This window comes from Labeo rohita, chromosome 1, assembly GCF_022985175.1.
Source record: "Labeo rohita strain BAU-BD-2019 chromosome 1, IGBB_LRoh.1.0, whole genome shotgun sequence".
Classification (NCBI taxonomy): Eukaryota; Metazoa; Chordata; class Actinopteri; order Cypriniformes; family Cyprinidae; genus Labeo; species Labeo rohita.
In genome coordinates, this window is record NC_066869.1 from 9,521,164 (window position 1) to 9,542,239 (window position 21,076).

The 21,076-nt window shown below is 34.9% G+C and overlaps 2 protein-coding genes across 3 annotated transcripts; both read left to right on the forward strand.

Moving 5' to 3' along the window:
* Positions 1-22: 22 nt before the first annotated feature.
* On the forward strand, positions 23-14,315 carry LOC127162484 (uncharacterized). Its single transcript, XM_051105293.1, has 6 exons — positions 23-248; positions 368-389; positions 4,762-5,554; positions 8,079-8,385; positions 8,696-8,892; positions 11,621-14,315. Exons 1-6 carry the CDS (start codon positions 23-25, stop codon positions 12,356-12,358), a joined length of 2,283 nt encoding a protein of 760 aa, XP_050961250.1. The 3' UTR covers positions 12,359-14,315.
* On the forward strand, positions 1,725-20,789 carry LOC127167733 (galectin-9). Of its 2 annotated transcripts, XM_051114056.1 has the most exons (9): positions 1,725-1,795; positions 10,857-11,067; positions 17,628-17,716; positions 17,870-18,074; positions 18,162-18,281; positions 18,626-18,655; positions 19,095-19,183; positions 19,321-19,477; positions 20,097-20,789. In XM_051114056.1, the coding sequence occupies exons 3-9, from the start codon at positions 17,646-17,648 to the stop codon at positions 20,241-20,243; spliced, it is 819 nt and encodes a 272-aa protein (XP_050970013.1). In that variant the 5' UTR covers positions 1,725-1,795; positions 10,857-11,067; positions 17,628-17,645; the 3' UTR covers positions 20,244-20,789. The 2 variants fall into 2 exon arrangements, with proteins under 2 accessions (XP_050970013.1, XP_050969931.1); XM_051113974.1 differs by lacking the exons at positions 1,725-1,795; positions 10,857-11,067 and adding an exon at positions 14,874-15,005.
* Positions 20,790-21,076: the final 287 nt, after the last annotated feature.

The window sequence follows — 21,076 nt, forward strand, 5'->3', positions numbered from 1 at the left end:
CTCTGTTTTCTCCAGTTTCCACATGGGCATTCAGAATGTGGTTGATATTGCTCTGCACTTTAACCCTTACTGTATCAGTCGTGGGAACGTCCTGCACAGCTCCTACATGCACAGCATTTGGAGTGATGAGGAAACCAAATCCCAAACAGGGAACCCTTCTCTGAGTTTACGTCTGATGTTTTCATATACCAACATAATCTGTATAGATGGAATGTCGGAAATGAGTTTAATTGCTGTCCAATCTTGTGGTGAGAAAAATACACTTATAAACCAATATAGCAATATCATTATGTGGGTTATATATTAAAAGTCTTCCGGGTTAAGAAGCCCAGGTCTTATGTAGGTCTTGTGTTTCTCTTTCTTTCAGTGATTCTGCTTATTAAAAGCAGGTGTGTTCAATAATGGTCAATCAGCACTTTTTTGCTATTTTTTTTTTTTTTAAATGCTTCAGCTCATTTCTTAATGGGAAAGAAAATGACTTTGACCTTGAATTATCATGCTGGGAACTAGGAATTTGCTATAATTTTTGTTATTGTGCAGGGTAGGGTAGGCAATATCAGAAAGGCAAAAAGTGAATAATATTTCAATAATAACGCCTTCTCACTCAGTCTGCAGTAGTGTAATAGAACGTGCTGATGACGTATCATATCTGCGCAAAAAGGGTGCGCAGAGGTATGTAATTACATATTTTGACAGGCAGACAGGAAATCATAATCTTCGGACTGAACATACTGTAGCAAATTAGCTCAAAAGGCAAAATATTTATGATTAATTATAACTGGTTAAAATTAATTACAAATATTTTGATTACATCTTAGAATTAACTGTAGCAGAATCAAAATTATAATTATTTAATCTGTTCATCCAAGCAGACAGTATAATCATTTATCAATTCTAGGAAAGATTATCTTCCTGGCCAAGGGGCCCAAACTTGGAAATGGTTACTTGCAATGTGTTTGTCCAGATGCAGTAGACAACCAAGGTTCTTGATGAGTTGAGTAGGAGTGAGCTGAAGGCTTTTGTCAGGTTCTTCTTAAGATCAGAGAGTCCACAGCGAATCGACAAAGTTACTTGAAGATAAAAACTGCAAGAAGGTCAGACAGTCATTATGATACCTATCATGCCAGGGTTTGGAAAACAGGCAGTGATACATTCATATGTCTAGATCCAAGTAATTGAAGCTTCACTGCTGTACTACAGAGTTGCAACTAAGCTACTATAACCTAGGAACATGCATATAACAGAGGAATACACTATATTCATTTTAGAATATAAACAGTTTGATTGTGGATAAATGGAGCCAGTGTCCTTTCCTATGTGTATTGTGGATTTCATGTGATTCTGGGCTATGGGTAGTGGCTTCCCGTGGGGATGTGGGAATCGTTCTACCCTAGCGTTGGAGAAGATAGTAGAGGTGATAACGATTTTTGAATTAGAGGTGGACTTTAGACATGCATCTGTAATTGCATCTGTAATTTCATTATAACAAGGGAGGAGGGAAAGTTTACGATGCCTAAAACCTGATCGGACATCTTGTGAACATCTTGTGAAGTACCTTCATGTTTAATGGGTACTTTCTGTTATCACAGTTCTTTATCTGCCCTTTGTACTTTTTTCATGTATAATCAGAAAGTAGACAGCAGATATAAAACTTATGGGTGTGGTAAATATCATTTGTAAGTATTGTATTGTATTCTTTAATATGAGGCTGTGTGTCTGTCCTTAGCTCACTCTTGACTTGTCATTCATACTTGAAGAAATCAACTGTCTACACATCAATGGCATCAATTTACAAGTAAGTTTTATCACTCGTTCTGTTTTCGTATATATTGTAATGTTGTTTGTTTGCTTGTTGATTACAATTTTAAATAAGCAATTAAATGCAGTAAGAAGCATGTTTCATTTTCTTCTTTGTATATTACTGTTAAGCACTTTTGTTTTGGTTCATTAGACAATTGTTAGATTGATTCAATGATGATCAAGTTCACTGAATTTAGGAAACATGTTGCCATGCAGACACCAATCATGCAGGAGTAACTTAAATTCTCTATTGTGCTGTTGCTTTTGTATTCACTTTTAGTAAGTAGTTTCGTAATGTTCAAAGTTATTCTAATTTAATTTCCAAGACCAGCCCTGACAAGGACAAAATATTTGTCACAAACAATGCATCTTCTAGTATTCTTGTATTCAACACACCACACTAAGTTGTATCTCTAAGTGTGAGTCTCTGTTCAAGTTCGTTGCTGGACTTACTTCTCACTCAACATGTGACAGGGACCGGCCAAATATATTTAAGGAGTTTTAGCACAAATATTTAAAAAAAAAAAAGGATTTGAAAGTGATGCAAAATTCTATTAATAGAATTGTATTATTTTGTAGTATTGATACCAGATAAGTAGTTGTTCTTGATATATTGATGTGCCCATCCCTTTTGTCCTTTGTTCTCAGAAATGTCCTCTCTGAGTTAATATTAAACTTTGTGTTTTATTTTGTTTTGGCTTTCTTCTGTCGTATAGTGCAAATATTTTTATGTGCAAATATGACAAGAAAGAAAAGAAAGACAAAGGGAACACTAATAACCTGATTAGTAGAAAATGTATAAACAGATTGAATATTTAATTTGCATGTGGAAACATATACCTTTTGTGCTGATTGTTTGTTCTGCGTATGCTTTCATAAATTACCAGTCACCCTGGACTCGTGGCGTTATTGCTTGTATTATTTACTATTGGCTTCTGGCAAATTTAACCCAGTAATTGAATGAAGAAGGAGAAGCTGTGGTGGACAAATCAATATTACATATTAAATATAATAAATAAATTAATTAACTAAGTTGGCTTGGGAAAGCCAACTTACTGAAATCCTATTTAAACTTATTATTATTCTTCTTATTATTTTTCTGACCGCAAATTTTTTGGACACTAACTCCTCCTAGACCGTTCAAGCTACATACTCCAAACTCGGGTCAGATCTTCAAACTGTTCTGACTTAGTGTGCTATATCTTTTCAGACTGGTTTGAGTTACGGTTTTCTTAAAAATTAATATTAAAAATCATAAAAAATCCCATAGACTTTCATTGACCAAAAGTCCATGTCTGTTTGAACTATGTTTAATGTAAACTGCTAGAAGCCATTGATACTCAATTAAGCTTTAAGCTATCTATGTTCTTTCTAACTAATAACTAATCTATCTATCTATCTATCTATCTATCTATCTATCTATCTAACTATCTATCTGTCTATCTATCTATCTATCTATCTATCTATCTATCTATCTTCAAACCTTATCTATCTATCTATCTAACTATCTATCTATCTATCTATCTATCTATCTTCAAACCTTATCTATCTATCTATCTATCTATCTATCTTCAAACCTTTATCTATCTATCTATCTATCTATCTATCTACCTTCAAACCTTATCTATCTATCTATCTTCAAACCTTTATCTATCTATCTATCTACCTTCAAACCTTATCTATCTATCTATCTGTCTATCTTCAAACCTTTATCTATCTATCTATCTATCTTCAAACCTTATCTATCTATCTATCTATCTATCTATCTATCTATCTATCTATCTATCTATCTTCAAACCTTATCTATCTATCTGTCTATCTATCTATCTTCAAACCTTATCTATCTATCTATCTATCTATCTATCTATCTATCTATCTATCTATCTTCAAACCTTTATCTATCTATCTATCTATCTATCTGTCTATCTATCTATCTATCTGTCTATCTATCTATCTATCTTCAAACCTTTATCTATCTATCTATCTATCTATCTATCTATCTATCTATCTATCTATCTATCTATGTCTATCTATCTATCTATCTATCTATCTTCAAACCTTATCTATCTATCTATCTATTAATGTATGCTAAAATCATGCTAGCGACTTGCTAATCATGCTAACATCATGTTAGCGACTTGCTAGTCATGCTAAAATCATGCTAGCGACTTGCTAGTCATGCTAAAATCATGCTAGCGACTTGCTAATCATGTTAAAATCATGCTAGCAACTTGCTAAAATCTTGTTAGCGACTTGCTAGTAATGCTAAAATCATGCTAACGACTTGCTAATCATGCTAGAAACATGCTAGCAACTTTGTTAATCATGCTAGAAACATGCTAACGACATGCTAATCATGCTAGAAACTTGTTAGCAACATGCTAGCAACTTTCTAATTATGTTAAAACATGCTAAAAACATGCTAACAACTTGCTAATCCTGCTAGAAACAGACTAGCAACATGCTAGTAACTTGGTAATAATGTTAGAATCATCTATCTTTCTGTCGATTGATAATCTGACCAATACTATCAATAATATCTATCTATCTGACAGACTACATTCAAACTTTAAAACTTCTAAATATTTCAGACTGAAAACCATCCAAACGTAAAACTTCTTAAACTTCTTAAACTATTTAAACTTTTGAAACTTCTTAACTTTTCAAACTTTTCAAACTTTTCAAACTTTTTAAACTTTTCAAACTTTTTCAAACTTTCTGGTCCGGCTTTCTCAAGCCAACTTAAAGTTTGTCTTGACAAACTTTTTTATCTAGTTAATTAATTAATTAATTAATTCATTCATTCATTCAGATGTTGGGTTGAAAGTATCCCTAACTGGGCTGTTTTACAAACAAACTAGTAGGTCAAGTATAGACAAACGTAGCCTTGTTTATTTAAACCTGGCATTTTGGGTCATTCATTTAACTCGGTCCTAGTCAGTGCTAGTTAATTTTTTAAAGGAATACTAGCTTATTAAGGGTTTCCTATTTCTGCAAATATTTGTTTCTTCGTTTCACTGTGTCTGATCTGAGGATTGTTTTGCTGGGTAAAACTGGATCAGGAAAGAGTTCAGCAGGAAACACCATCCTAGGCAGAAATATGTTTGACGTGAGCTACATTCCTGTGTCTACAACCAAACACTGTGAGAAACATGAGGGAAACGTGGAGGATAGACAGATCTCAGTGATTGACACACCTGGACTGTTTCACACATCCATGAGTGAAGAAGATCTGAAGGCTGAGATTAAGAAGAGTGTGCAGATGTCTGCTCCTGGTCCTCATGTGTTTCTGCTGGTCATCAGACTGGGGAGATTCACAGAGGAAGAACAAAACACAGTCAAATGGATTGAGAAGATCTTTGGAGACAATGTTAAGAGATTCACCATGCTGTTGTTCACTGGAGCTGATCAATTAAACAAACCAATAGAAGAATTTGTACAGGAGAACCCAGATCTGAAGAAGTTAGTGGATAAATATGGGAGAGGGTGTCATGCCTTCAATAATGTGGAGCAGAAGAATCGAGATCAAGTCAATAAACTGATGAAGAAAATCAGTGCAATTGTGGAAGAAAATAGAAGAGAGTGCTACACCAGTGAGAGTAACACAGGAATGTGGTTTATACTTGCTGCTGCTGTACCATGTTGTGCGTATTGTGTGTGTGTATTATATGAAACAACATTTTTGGATGATTTATTTCAAAAGATTTGTATGATTTATTTCAAAAGATCATTTATTTTATATATGCCAGAAGACTAGGGAAAAATGATTACATTGATAATTGCAAACATTTGTTGTTTGCAATTATCAATGTCTTTTTTTTCTAAAATGTTAGGGTTAAATATGCAAATGAGGCATTATTTAATTAAATATGTGCTAATTTGCATGCATTTCTAGTACATAAATCTAAACACTGGATGTGTGGAAATTTGGTGTGTGTAAATTTTACTGAAGTGGAGATTAATGTCTCGGTGTAGAAGAAAAAGCTTTAAAAAGATATATTGTAATTGAAATTTGTTGACACAAATATATAAAGTACTATAAAAGAAACACTTAACAGTGTCTTTTGGATGTTTTCTTTCCACTAGTCTAAAAAAAAAAAAAAAAAAAACATTTATAAAAAACCAAAAAAAAGCCCAAAATCTCAAACTTGACAGGTGCAAGAAAAACAGTGTTTTTGCTTGCAGTGTCTCCCCTTAAGCATGTAAATAATTGAATCTAGCTCAGCAATTATCATTTATATGTACAAGTAACAATCTAAATAAACAATGGACAGCATATTAAGAACATTAAAAAAGAAATCAATGATTAAACAATTGCTTGTTTTTTTCAATCTGTCCTAACGATGTAAATACACAGTATCTGTTCCCTGGATTTGTGTTTAATTTCATTAAATATTTAAAATCATGAAATATTTGCTTAAATAAATTGTTTAAAAAACACTGTATTTTTATCTTTATCTTTAAATCACTTAACAAAAGTAGCAGTCATCTTTCAAACTTGATTTCTTTGGATTTAGCATGTTTAGATGCTTTTTCCCGCATAACAACTACAGCTGAACATGGTGTAGTAAATGATCGCTTATTGACTTGCAGGTACAGGTGAACAAAGATGCTAACCAAAATTTTAGCAATATCCTAATATCAATTCATGCAGTTGTGTATGCGTGTGGATCATTCTTAGTCAATGGAAGATGGTGTCCTTTGGAAATTTTGGGACAAGAAAATATAACCTTAGGAAAAAACATAAATGTGAGTAAAAGACCCAAACCATAATGCTTTATATAACATGATGGGCATGCAATGCATAAAGGTAAATAAAGGTAACATTTTTTTGTTATTTTTTGTCTGTATCTTTAAGCTCTTTTAACATCAGTGTGTTGAAAATGCAATTCAAGTTCAGAAACAGGTTGATGCTAGGTCCTTTTCTACTCAGCCCCTCTAAGACAATTTAGTTCTGTACCAAAAAAAAAAAAAATAAATAAATAAATAAAAATAAATAAAAATAATAAATAAATAAATAATAGTAATAATAAAAATAAACAGTGACTTGAATATTAAACCAAAAGTAAAACATATAAAAAATATTGTTGGAGGTAACACATTACAAATAATCTAAGTTACATAATCAGACTACTTTTTTAAAGTAACCAATGAAGTAATGCACCTTGAATTTACAAGCTGTTACTTTGTTTTCCCATTTATTTACTGACAGCTCCCCTGTCACTATGATGAGAGAAATTGTGTGTAAGTGTGTTGTGTGCACTGTGTAACATGATGGCTACTCTAGTTCTAAACTTAATGTCAACATACATTTACTCATCTTACCTGCACAAACACCGATTTTGTTTGTCAAAATGAATAAAATCAGTAAAAGGCAAACTCAGAATATGACACAAACCTACAATAGCTGTAACAAGCTTAGTTGCTTTTTCAGGTAGTAATGCAATATCCCAGCCAGCGCCATGTGGGGCCCAGATAAGTGGTACCTGGTCTATCTAACTGGGGCAGCCAGCCAACAGTTTCCATGAGAGCAACACATGGTTGAACCCAGATGAGTTAATGAAATGAACACTGCTCAGTATGCATACTACAGAGTATTAAAAATAAGACTGAAGCAGAACTACAGATAACTAAGATCATTTTTATTAGATAATTAAGGGATTTACAGTACTGGGTGTTGATTGAGCATTACTGAAGACAGCTGATGTTAAGCAGAAGAGTATAGGCAAGCTTTATGTGGTGAAATGCATTGCGGTGTCCGATGCTTTTATTATGTTTTAGCCTTATTACGTGAGTGTATACAAAGCAATGGCGCCACCCCTGGCCGACTCCTGGCCACCCCACTGGCCAGTATAAATTTTAGTAGCATCAGTTATGCATCATCCCTAATGCACAGCCAGGCAGGCAAGCCGCTCTAGACCTTCGATCGCACACAGTAGCCAGCCCTCTCCCCCGCCCCGCCCCGCCCCGCCCCGCCCCTCCGTCCATGCCACTGTTGCGCGCTCAGACAGCAACAGCTCAGCGCGTGCCCGTCGGTCAACAATTTCAAAAGAAGTTAAGAAAGAAGACAAAGAATACTACCGGTAAGTAAATAAGTCAAAAATATTCTTTAGTAAAAGAAGAAGGGGAATTATGTGTCGTGACATGTGCTTTTTAAATTCCAAATGGTTACAGTATACTGTTACAGCAGCTTTTTGATGTGTTTTTGACACGTTTTGACAAGAGTTACCTAGCTAACGTCGTTAGCTGGTGCATGTATATGTTATGTCAATTTTCAGACAATGAAGAGAAAGTCCACAGACATCTCTTCTTATTTTAAGAAGAAAAGTACAGAAGGAGGAGTAAAAGAGATGGCAGGGGAGCAACAGAGGCTTAGTAATAGTGAGGAGGAGGAGGAGAAGGATAGAGGAGAGGAACAGACAGAGCAGCAAGACAAGGATACACAGCCAGCATTAGTGACAGAACACAATGACAAGGAAAAACAGACAGCAGCAGCCCATGGTCAGGGACAGTCAGCACCACTGGTCACAGAAGTGTGGCAGGACACGGCAAAAGCAGGTGTTAGACGTGTTCCTGGACCAACAGGTGAAGTTACGATCACGTGGCCCTAATAATGAAATTGATGGCTAGGCTAGATAGTAACATCATCTGGAGAAATGTATGTTTTGTTTAGTGTTTTTCCATTAAATTACAAATCATGACATAATCACTTAAAGCTTTTTGATTCATGTTTATTAGTAGTTGAGTTTTATTATTCTGAATAGAAATGCCTATAGGCCGTTATTACAGCTATGATTGATAATTACGAGAGGGGCTTATTATTATTATTATTGTTATTATTATCATTATTATTTTAATATCAGAATAACTGATTTTGCCTCTTGTTTCATTATAGATATCTCCCAGTCAAGAGCAGAGCAGCCCAAGCAGCCACATCTGAAAATCTTCCCTCGTACCTATCAAGGGGACAGAAGACGATGCTTCTCTAAAGACTGGTACAACACACATAAATGGCTAGAATACTCTCAGAGTAAAGACTCTGCCTACTGTTATGCCTGCCGGCACTTCAGTCTCCCCTCCTCGGGTGATTCAGTATTTACATCTGAAGAGGGGTTCAAACATTGGAAAAAGGCAACCTTCAAAGATGGGGGACTTTTAGGTCATGCCAAATCTGTACAAACTTTGCAATAAATGTACACCTTATGCCAAATATAATTGCAAAATAAAAAGAATTGTTGTGCAACTCAAAATGTTAACTGTACTGTTATTAGTCTATGCACATTATATCATTAGTAACATTAAATATAACACAATAAACCAAAGTATATCAGTAGGAGTTTCCTTAAGTCTTTCTGATAGTTTTCTACAGGCCGGTTTACTACAACAGTAGAATAAAATTCTGAAATTATGGTTTATAGTTTTGGTGTGCCACCCCAAGATTTTAAGTGGCCCCATCTGGCCACCCCTATGAAAAATTTCTGGAGGCGCCACTGATACAAAGGAGTCGCTAGGGACACGGGATATTGCGTCACTGCTGGTTCCGTTGTTGGCGTCTCGCTGCCTGGTGTTGGAGGCTGGTGTCTGTTTGGTGCACTCTCTGGCTGTGTTGTCTTGCTGGCGTGAAAGTTTGGTGTATTGAATACCTGAGACTGTCTTCCTGCCCATGATTAATATTGAAGTATTGTTCTGCTGGATGGGGTGATGTGTGGATGTAAATCGGTGCATTGGCATGTCTTATTTTGCTTTGTCACCGCGTGGCCGGACATGGCCGCCACTGTTTTGCCTTTTTTTTTTTTCATCTTGTTTTGCAGCTTACTTGTTTGCCTGCCAGTGCGCTTATGGGGTGTTGCTGTGTCCCGTCTTTTGGTGGGCTTCTAACCTGAAACTGCGGCTTGCTGTTTCAGTCTTTTGTGTGTGTGTGTGTACCTGGTATTTATCATGTTATGGGGACCAAATGTCCCCACAAGGATAGTAATACCAGTAAATTTGACCTTATGGGGACATTTTTTAGGTCTCCATGATGAAAAAAGGCTTATAAATCATGCAGAATGAGAAAGTAAAAGTGTGCACCAGTCTCCTGTGAGGGCTCGGTTTGGTGCAGGACGATAGAAAATACTGTTTGTTCAGTATAAAAACCATTACGCCTACGGAATGTCCCCATAAAACATGGAAATACAACGTGTGTGTGTGTGTGTGTGTGTATGTTTTGTTTCCTATTTCTGGTGAAAATAAGATAACTGTGTTTCTGGTGTATCAATTGGTACCATTATAGTGGTTTAAATTAATTGTGTGTTTGACTTTGGAGCTATATTGTTTCATGTTTAAATGTACTGGGAAGCAACATGTTGATCTGCAAGTCATGGGTCGTTTATGCAGAGAAATAGAGAAATCTGCTCCTTTTTTTGTGGCTGGATGTTAATTGTAGCTGTTGTGTTACTACTTGATTAATCACCTAATTATCTAATTTACTGCACTACTGTTTCAGTCTTATTTTTAACACTGTAGTGTATACTGAGCAGTGTTCATTTCATTAACTCATCTGAGCTGACATATGAGTTAATTAAACTTTTATTTTATTTTATTTTGTATTATTATTATTATTAGTAGTAGTAGTAGTAGTAGTACATGTTAATGGTTTGTTTTCCATAAAATGTTGTATTTCCAACATTTTAAAACGTTTAGTTTTACAAACAGGGGCAAATCAGAGCTCTGAAGAATGAACAAATTATGATTTTGGCCATCCTATTACAAATAATATTTGAATTGCTGGAAAATATTGCATGTGCATGTACAATCACAGACACCATGTTTCTTATTCAAATGTTCCTATTAGCTGTAAGTCGTGTACGTGCTGTACAAGTTTATTTTTAGATTTGTCACCTTCAAAAAAAAAAAAAAAAAAAAAAAACAGAACTATTGTTTGTTCTGTGACAGGAAAGTGAAGTGAAAACTTTGTATTGACTTATAGCCTCGATTTACAAGGGGAAAACAAATCGAACTTTACACTATTAAAAAATGAGTACGAGGGCTCTTCATCTGTTTAATATGCATCACAGGTGGGCTGGGTTTGAAGCGCAGCTGCGCGGACCGATCGGTGTTGACATCAAAGTACCGCGAGAGCGATTAGAGAGCAGAGGCTCGGCCTACGCATCGCTGTTTCAAGACCAACACACCTTTTTTTCAGTCGTCTACCCACCTGAGACCTGCACGTCGTGACTGGACAAATCTGAGCAGCTTACCGGACATTAACACAGCCACCTTCAACAAGTAAGTTTCCTCATGATGTTTCAAATGTTTATTTAGTATTAAAGAAAACAAAATTGTGAATAATGTGAATAATAATACACACCGCATATAAACACTCTGTGCGTTATGAACAGTTTCTAGTTTCTAGTATTTTTCTAGTTCCATGTTCTTGTTTGAAGTTTTTCCCCTTGATTCTCTTCCCCATGTGTGTCTTGTTGAGCTTGCTTGCCACTGTTTATGTAGCCCCTGTGTCTCTTGTTACTTTGTCACTTGTTGTTTGTAATGGATGTATTATGCATGTCTGTGTGTTTTGGTTTCACTTTCATTTTCATCTACCTCTTGTACACAGATCCTTGTCTCTACCTGCCTGTTCCCATTCTCAGCATTACACTGATATTGTTTTAATTTATTTTTGCAATCTTGGGCACACTGGCCTGTAGCAAAAAGTAGTTTTACAGTTATTTACATATAGTGGCTAATGAATCTGAATTCTCACACCTTCTATAAAGTGGATGGTCTGTTTTGTGAATGCAGTGTTTTGAGTATATTGTGAATTCAAAAGTAAACTGAAAAGGGTGAGTTTATTGTAATCCTTTTTCTCACAGTGTCTGATCTGAGGATTGTTCTGCTGGGTAAAACTAGATCAGGAAAGAGTTCAACAGGAAACACTATACTGGGCAGAGATGTGTTCAGAGTGAGTAACAATGCTGGGCCTACAACTAGACAGTGCTTACATGAAGGAACAACAAATGGCGCAAACGTCATCTCAGTGATCGACACACCTGGACTGTTTCACACATCCCTGACTGAAAAACATCTAAAGGCTGAGATTGAGAGGAGTGTGGAGATGTCTGCTCCTGGTCCTCATGTGTTTCTGCTGGTCATCAGACTAAACAGCTTCACAGAGGAAGATAAAAACACAGTGAAATGGATTCAGGAGAACTTTGGAGAAGATGTTAAGAGATTCACTATGCTGTTGTTCACTGGAGCTGATCAATTAAATAGACCATTAGAAGAATTTCTGCAGGAAAACCAAGAGCTGCAGAAGTTAGGGGATGAATATGAAGGAAGATACCATACTTTCAATAATATGGAGAATAATAATCAAGCTCAAGTCACCGAACTAGTGGAGAAGATCAACAACACAGTTGAGAGAAATAATGAAGGATACTACACCATTGGGATGTTCAAGAAGACTAAGAGAAAGACACTCATGATAAAATTTTTAAAGATAATTGCCGTTTTAACATTATCATGTGTATTGTATCGAATAGGAAGATTCTGGCAGCCAGTGACATGCATCTGTAAGTAATACTGTCATCATTTGTTTTTGAGAAAGCAGCCTACTGCAGTATACTGTGAATTATCATTGTGCAGAGTCTGCACTCAGAGACTGTGTCCCAAATCACACACTACACCAGGGTTTCACAGAACTCAGTCTCAGGTAGGCCAGTGACACGCAGAGTTTAGCTCCAGCTTGCCTCAACACACCTGCCTGGAAGTTTCAAGTATACCTAGTAAGACCCTGATTAGCTGGTTCAGGTTTGTTTCATCAGGGCTGGACCTAAAACACCTGCTGTTAACAACCAGATTCAATGATGGAAAGAGAAACAAAAAGAACTACAAATGACTTCCAGCCACATAATGTCATATCACATAAAATATTGCTAGGATTACAAATGCATTGTCTAAAATGTATTTATAAGTACATGCAGTACATGGGATGTGTAGTTTTATGGTGTTGATTATAGTAGCCTGTGATGCTGACTTAAGTCAAAACATTTTCAATAAAACATCAACATCTGAATCGCTGTAATTCTCAGTAAGAACTTTTAGAGACATCTGACAGAAATGACGTCAATCTGGTTAGTAATGCATGAAGCTGGTGATGCTGTTTGTGGAGTTGTTTAATCAAGAGATTTAATGTCGTCTATGGCTGTGGCTGAAGTCTGTTGTAGTTTTTGTGTTTCTCTTGTTTCTGTTTTTGTTGTTTCTCTTTCCTTCAGTAATTCTGCTTGTTAACAGCAGGAGTTTATCACTAATGATGTGTAGATTTTTTTTTAATAGACTTCTTTTTCTATATTTTTACTATTCATCCTTACTCTCATGTCAAATGTCTCTAAGCACTTGCTGGGAGTTATGGAGGGTTAGGTTTGTGTGAGCAATGTGTAAGCAATATTTTCTGTATAGTGTCAAATACTTTTATAACCAGTGGTTTATAATGTTACAGTTTGCATATTGAATCTTCAGCGATGTTTTTATAACAATATCCCATGACTAGTTTGTGTAACAGCATTATTTGTGTGGTTTGGTCATGATGTTTATATAAAGTTAAACCTTGAATTCTGAATTCTGCTCTTTTATGTGGTAGGACTATGAGGAACAATTCATTGTCATTTGAAAGCCAATATAGTCTATATAAACTTGTATGCAAAATATGGTTATTCAAATGCAAAGATGTTTTGCTTGTCTGCATATTAATCTGAGACCAGTGAGACTGCCCAGGCTATAAAATATTATAATAATAAAATATTCTATAAAATATGTCTACAGACACAGTTTGTTAGATGAGCCAATTAATAGTTGTGAGAAAGGAAAGATATGTTACATGTTACTATAATTTACTTGTTTTATCTGCCCTTTCTTAGTGTATTTTTACTGGATCTAATCAACACACATTTTCAAAGCAAACAAACAATCAAAAATAAAAGAATCACAACCTAGCATAATTGCCCCTGACCGCTAGGGGACAGTGTTAAGCTGGAAACTTTCTGGAACCAGTCATGATCTGGAGCATTTCACCATTATAAACAGAGAGGAGAATGTTGTTATTTAATTTTTTGCAGGTCAGTTTACTGTTGATGTATACACTGTTACGTGCTGTATAAGTACTTCACTAAAATACTGGACAATTTGGCATAGCTTAAAACTGACGTTTAATTAGAAGAAAGAGTACAGAACTTGCATGAAGAGCACAAGATCTTTCTTTTTCTGTTCTGGGCTGCAATTCTCAAAATCAGTGTAATTTTAGATCTCAGTTTAGTTTCAGTGTTTAACTATTAAGCTATACACACATGAGCTCAGATTTTAAGTTCAGCTCTTGCTGTGCTGTCAAACATCAGTTTCGCTAAGCTCGTTTCAGGATTGTGGATGGTTAGATCTGCAGTACTGTGGGAATAAGATCTACTGTGTAGTTAGCACTGTTTTCATGAGATGATTCTGGACAGTGATTTCATGTGATTTAAGCTTTCTGGCCTTTTTTTCCCCAGTTGACGAATGTATCTGCTAATGCCTTTGTTGTGTGAAAGGCTCTTGTAAGGATTTTCAGATTTCCCTGAATTGCCACAGCTATTCTATTAGCAGAAATAGTATTGATAGTTTCTGCATTGTTGTTTAAGGATTGGGGTGGATTACGTGAGTAGGTCATAAAGGGTGTTTATGTTTTACAAAATAATAAAACTGATCTAAATCTTGAAACCAAATGAATTAGTCATTGTAAATCTTAGTTGGACTTTGTCATTCTGGTATACCTTTATGTAACTAACACAATTCATTATCACTGAAGCCAATCAAATGGCACCAAAGGTCGATTTGAATTAATCTGAATCATTAAAGACAAATGATCTTATAGTCCAAGAAAATATATATATATATATATATATATATATATATATATATATATTTATATATTATATGCAGGAATCTTTCATTCACTCATCTAGATTCTGTTTGTGGGACAGTGGTTCTTTTATATATGTGAATGACTTTAGAAATGGCACAGGTTAAACATTAACTCAGAAAGACAAACTGAATCCTGCTAGTGAAGTTTCAGTCATCTATAACTGCACTGAAGACACTTGGTGGACAGCCTTGTATTCAAGACTGAAGAAAGAGTTAAAGACTGGACAGCAAGATCTGGCAAAATGGCTCTGAATCTGCAACCACCATTTATCAACCCAGTAAGTGACTTAACTTATATGTGACTGCAATATTATTTTCTTGCTGTGGTGCTGCCTAAAATATTACATTCATGAAATCATGAAAACATCGTCACATCCGGCTCCAAATAGTGAAGTAGGAATTACACCATGTATTATTGTCAATGAACAAACGCCAGTTTTGTGAGGAAAATTAAACTAATGTAATTTTACTTCGCAATAAACTGCAATATGCAAAACTGTTTATTTTTTACTGACACCCTACTATGTATGTCATTTTTAATTTGTAATGTAACTTTTGTCTGATTGACGCGATTGTCAGCGCTGCCACTGTTGAAAATTAATAGCAGCACGCTGAAATTACTCCCAGAGGAATAATCGTAGTGATTTCTGTTTATTTTTTATATTATTTTGTTTATTCTTGCAGTATATTTATTCTGATTTACTTCCAGTTTCTGTATAACAAATAATACTATTCAAAAAAGACACTCAATCACGGAGGATATGACTCATTTATGATGATCAATGTTGTTTTGGAATAATTGTATATGGGCTGAAAATATTTGTTTATTTACACAACTTCAATTTGATGTAATGGATTGCATCGTAAAGTGCGTGCATAAAAATGTGACCATTATTGTTGAATATATGTTTCCCACTGAAATTTCAATTTAATCATTATACGTCTTTAATCAAATATTTAATCAAATACGTCTTTAGTCGTAATTATTATTTTATTGACATGCTCTATGTGAAATGATGTTTGTATTGTTTTCTTGCAGTTTTGTAATAACGATAAAGTGGTCAGACTCTGAGGTGTTGTGCATACACATACAGTATGGCTTGCAATCTCCCCTTTAAATCACAAAATATACGTCAGGATATCATAAAGCCATCTTCCTTGGTTTCACAATATTCAACTAATGATTGTACACTGAGTTTGGTATTTTTAGAAGACGTATCTGTGCTGGATTTTACATAAATGAGTCACAACTATCTCGTACTACAAGCACAGCCATTGCAAAGGCTGCAGCGGAAGTGGTTTTAACGTACTATTTGAAACTTCTGCTGTCCAAACACAAAAGTGTGATAAAGGCCCATTGGATTCGTATAACGATAATGCAAAGGAGTTGAGGCTTCCAGGCCGGCTATTAGTTGCCCGTGTGCGGTGGTGGGATTTGAGCACGGAGTGCAATGTGTTCACATTTACCTTGATTTTTGAGCGAGTATGTGTATGGTGCGACCTGTGCACTGGGTGGTAAGATTTTGTGACATCAGAGCTTGCGCTCATTAATTATCTTGCCTGTCCTTGGTAAACCTCGGTCTCTCGTGTTTCATTTTCAACTGTTTGTCCTGTCGTCCTAGTTTGGTCCCTCAGTCTTTTAATGATTTTAGAATTCATATTTGATTGTAAAATAAAGTTTTGTATTTTTGGTATGCACGTCTCAAGTCCTTTTTGAAACTAAGTTCCTGTTTGCCCTTTTCAGTGAATGATTTATAGGTGTTGATTTCCCTGTTTATAGGGTGTAGTCTGCATAGGTTGGAGATGTTTCTCCTTTTTGATCATAGGTGCCTGCTACACATACATGAAACTCCACTGAAATACTTTCAGCTACATTACTTCATTCTGATTTGAGCCCAAATTTCATGATATTCATTTTCTTATTCTTTGTGTTTTCATTGTTTTGATGTGAGCCTGAGGGTGCTTAGCTGGTGTGGAAGAAGAAAGTCAGATTCTATTACAGAAGTACATGACTTTCCAAAATACACATGAGACAGAACATAGAGTAAAACATCACTTAACAAAGTCAGTGTTTTTAAAGATGGAGGAATTTGATGGAATGTTTGAGTTTCAATTGATACGACAAATGTGTGGAGTTTCTTCTCCACAGGTATCCTACAATTGCAGTTAAAAGTGTTCATTTTATGTTGAACAAAAGTCCTAATATTTTGAACTTTTTTTTGAAAGTAGCCTACTTTTTCTTGATGAGACATGCCTTCTCTTTTATGGTGTTTGTAATGTTTGAGTTGAGGAGGTGTAACAAATGAAAGGGGCATTTGCAATGATTCCTTGAAAGTGTGCTTTATTTTTGTAGTTCCGTTAGATGACACTAGTAGTGCAGAAACTGCCCACATAGCTGTCAGCGTAAAAAATTGAATATATCTGATATTTGACATAAATTGTCTTTTTAGTATAAAAATATATTTTAGTGAATATCAGAACTTTCAGTCAGTGCTTATTCAGCCATTGATCATACTTCAAATTTAACTATACAAGTAATCATTTCTCTTAATCACAATATAAATGGACCCATCAACCCATTTCTAATTACTTCAAGAGTAAGCAGATCTGCCAACATGTTCCTTTAAGTCTTGATGGTGCAGTTCATCTGGATGCCACATGCAGCTGGTTGCTCTCCTTTAGGAATAGTTCACCCCAAACATTTCCTGATTATTTACTCACCCCAAGTCACTGAAGCAAAACAACCAGGCATTTTCAGAACAAACAAAAAAGGAAAACTAGAAAAAACACTCTGGAAACACTCTTTCATAATAATGGCAGAATAAAATTATTGCAAACAAGTATGATGATAAACAAGCACTCATTTTGTGGGATGTCTGATATGCAAATCTTTCACACAGGTTGTCCCATTCAGCTGTATGATCAAAGGAGGACTACAAAATGGGATGAGTATTACTGTATGTGGACGGGTTTTGCCAAATGCGGACAGGTGAGTGATAGTCTGTTTTGTATGCGCTTTATCTTGTCAACTTAATTGATATTGACTGATTTATGGGTGAAATTTATAGTCTGTTAAAATTAAGCTAATTTTTAGTATACTTTACAGCTGTTTTTCTCCTCCTTTCTATTTCATCTTCACCAGATTCAACGTGAACCTCCAACAAGGGTCTGAGACTGTTGCTCTGCATGTTAACCCTCGCTATGCGTCCTGGCTTGGCCCTGGGTATGTTGTGCACAACACCCGTCAATATGGGAAGTGGGGCTGGGAGGAGCGCAAGGTCGAAACTCCTTTCCCGAAAGGCCAGACATTTTCTTTGCAGATCCTTGTCACTCAGGCGTCTTACAAGGTGACTTCAACTCTGCTTGATTTTTTTTCTTCAACTGCCATTAAAAGGCCTTTTTTTATTTTATTTTAATGTTTTGCCTTTTCCTAGATAAGTGCCAATGGGAAACCTTTCTCAGAGTACAAGCACCGTATAGCCTTCTCAGATGTGGATCGCATGTGCGTGGTTGGGAAGGTGGAACTGAGTTTAGTTAGCTTCCACTATGCTGCGGTGAGAAATTAAAACTATGCATCTGTATCTTGCATACTTTCTCATCAAATGTGTCGAAATTCAAAAATATTATGTGATATGAAAATGAATGAACAGAATCTACTGCACAGACATGCTAAAACTCTAATATTGTTATGGCCATTTGGATGTAATGAAGTAGCTATAGACCCAAGTGTTATGAATATCACCTATGGTCAGATCTGCCACTCACTTCTGGGAATATATAGTCTGTGATATGGCACATATAATTGTATTTGTTTTATATAAATTATTATTATTATTATTATTAATCAGCTGAATTCTACTGAATATGTTATTTTCCTAAATATAAATTTCATTTACAGCCCACTCATGCTGCACTTCCAGGATCCTTGGTAAGTTATTTTAAATGTTTAGCAAACAAACAATCTCCATACATCTTTAATGAGACATTATGGTGATCTAGATGTGAATTGTTTAGTTGCAAATGTTTGGAATCTCTGTAGTAATTTCATGACTTTATTTGATGGTTAATGTTTTGACCTGGGTCACAATTTCTGGTGTTCCAAGATAAAGATATTTTGGAAAAATGTATTATTTTGGCCAGTTTTAAATAGCGCTATATCATGTTGAATATTATTATGAAACAAGTGTCTCTTAAAAACACATTTCTAATTTTCACTGTGTAAATACTGATTAAATAAAATATTGTATGGCATTTTTTTTTTTATCCCTAAAGCACATTGATATGTTTTATTTTTATTTATTTATTTATTTATTTTTTAAGCTCAACAAAAAACTAAATTGTTAATTATTACTTTGACTCACAATCAGACAGTCCCGTACAAAACCATCATCCATGGTGGATTACAGCCTGGAAAAGGCATCATCATCCAAGGAATCATCAGCCCACAAGCAAAAAGGTTTGAGAATGTCCCTTCAGTTGTAAGATTTTTCCACCCCTAATATTATTAAAATGTCACATCTTCCTGATATAATAAACTGAGATTTATTTATTTATTTAATTATTTACTTTTGTCTCATTTTCTTTCTCCAACAGAGTGGTGTTTAGTCTACGGCACAAAGCTGGAATTGTGCTTTACTACAGTCCTTGTTTTGATAAGAAACTGGTTGTGTGTAACAGCTGTAGGAATGGGAAATGGGACATAGAGGAGCACTCTCAACTCATGCCATTTGAGCGAGGGCAAGCTTTTCAGGTATTCATACATACATGTTTATGATTCCTGTACATACCCTTTCTGTTCAAGTGGACAATGTGTATAACTGTACAATATAGGTTGGGGTTTAATCTGTATTTTAAGTTTTACTACACTGTTTTACTTCACAATATTGTAATGATATTCTTGCATCAAACATATATATTGTTATGTAATTTAATATTTTGGATTAATTTTATAGCCAGGAGGGAAATATTCTTGGACACAAACCTATCTATAAAATAAATAAATAAACAAAGTATTATTATTATTATTATTATTATTATTATTATTATTAATCATGGCCTACAAACAATATAACACTGCCAAAATTAGAAGTATCATTTTAGTATCACTGCAGTATGTTTATTTAATGCATTTATCTGAAATTATTAATTCTTCAATATCTCTTGTAAATAAAGAGTAAAGCGGTTAAAAAAAAAAAAAAAAGCCCTTAATAAACTTATTGAACCCTGATTTAGACTTAAGTTGATGTATCCAGTAAATAAGAGTAAAAATCTGGGGTTCTACAGGTTTGATTTGTTTCTTCTATTATTTATTTTTAATGAATAAATTATAATAAATGATTTCACATTTTTGACTTGTATGTTCATTGTAGGTCACCATTTGTTGCAGTCCCAGAAATTTTGAGGTGTTTGTCAATGGTGAACAAACCCACACTTACAGGCATCGCTACACTAATCTGGCAGAGATTGATGTTTTGGAAGTTAGTGGAGACGTGCAGCTGAACTTTGTGCAGCCCTGAGAAGGATGTATAAGAAATATGTTCAACACCTGCATGAATGAAAGAGAATTTGTGCATTGGTCTGTGTATTCATATGTAAGGATACTGTACAGAGAGTCGCTAAGAGATTTAATTAGTTACTTAATTATCTCATTAACTTTAACTCTTTGAGGACTTAAGACTTGCTTGTGACTTGAAAGGAATGACTTGGTCCCACCTCTGCTAATTAGTTAAATCAGCTGGCTGAGTTCATGAGTGGAATGAACATATGACAGGACTTTTACTGTCAGACCTCTGGATTTTACATCTCTGCTCTGAAATTAACCCATATTATGTGCATTATGCTGTTATAAGATTGTGACCTGTAGAGGGAGCTGTACTTTACTACACTGTCAATATGAAGACAGAGAGAAATTTGTTCAAGCATTATACTGTTCATGGCTTCATCACCACTGTAAATTATTTATCAACAGTTCTTTTGATTTTTCTGACTTAATATATTATTTTTCTGACTATTTATTTTAATAATTTAAGGTTTTGCTCTGCCAAGCTATGCAGGCAGGATCTGTATTGTTCTCCAAATTAAAGCTTTTGTTTTACTTTTATGGTGCCATCTTGTGGTGGGAAATGTTGACTGAAAAAAAAAAAAAAAGTTTCCGTGTTGCTGAGAACCAAGAATTAAAGTTTGTTAAAAGAAACTCAGAAAACCAACAGAGGACACTCAGGAATTACTAGTAAATTTCACTAATAATAATAATAATAATAATAATAATAATAATAATAAAAACATGAAATAACATGTTTTTGTGTTTAGTAGAAAAAAAACTTTTTTATTGGATTGTATTGCATCTCAA

Coding starts and splice junctions, on each gene's coding strand:
- LOC127162484 (XM_051105293.1), top strand. CDS start 23: ATGGGCATTCAGAATGTGGTTGATATTGCTCTGCACTTTAACCCTTAC. Junction 390..4,761: donor ATTCTGCTTATTAAAAGCAG/GTGTGTTCAATA, acceptor AATTTTTTAAAG/GAATACTAGCTTATTAAGGG. Junction 8,893..11,620: donor TCCCCTCCTCGGGTGATTCA/GTATTTACATCT, acceptor TAAACTGAAAAG/GGTGAGTTTATTGTAATCCT.
- LOC127167733 (XM_051113974.1), top strand. CDS start 14,970: ATGGCTCTGAATCTGCAACCACCATTTATCAACCCA. Junction 15,006..17,627: donor AACCACCATTTATCAACCCA/GTAAGTGACTTA, acceptor TCTTTCACACAG/GTTGTCCCATTCAGCTGTAT. Junction 18,075..18,161: donor TCACTCAGGCGTCTTACAAG/GTGACTTCAACT, acceptor GCCTTTTCCTAG/ATAAGTGCCAATGGGAAACC.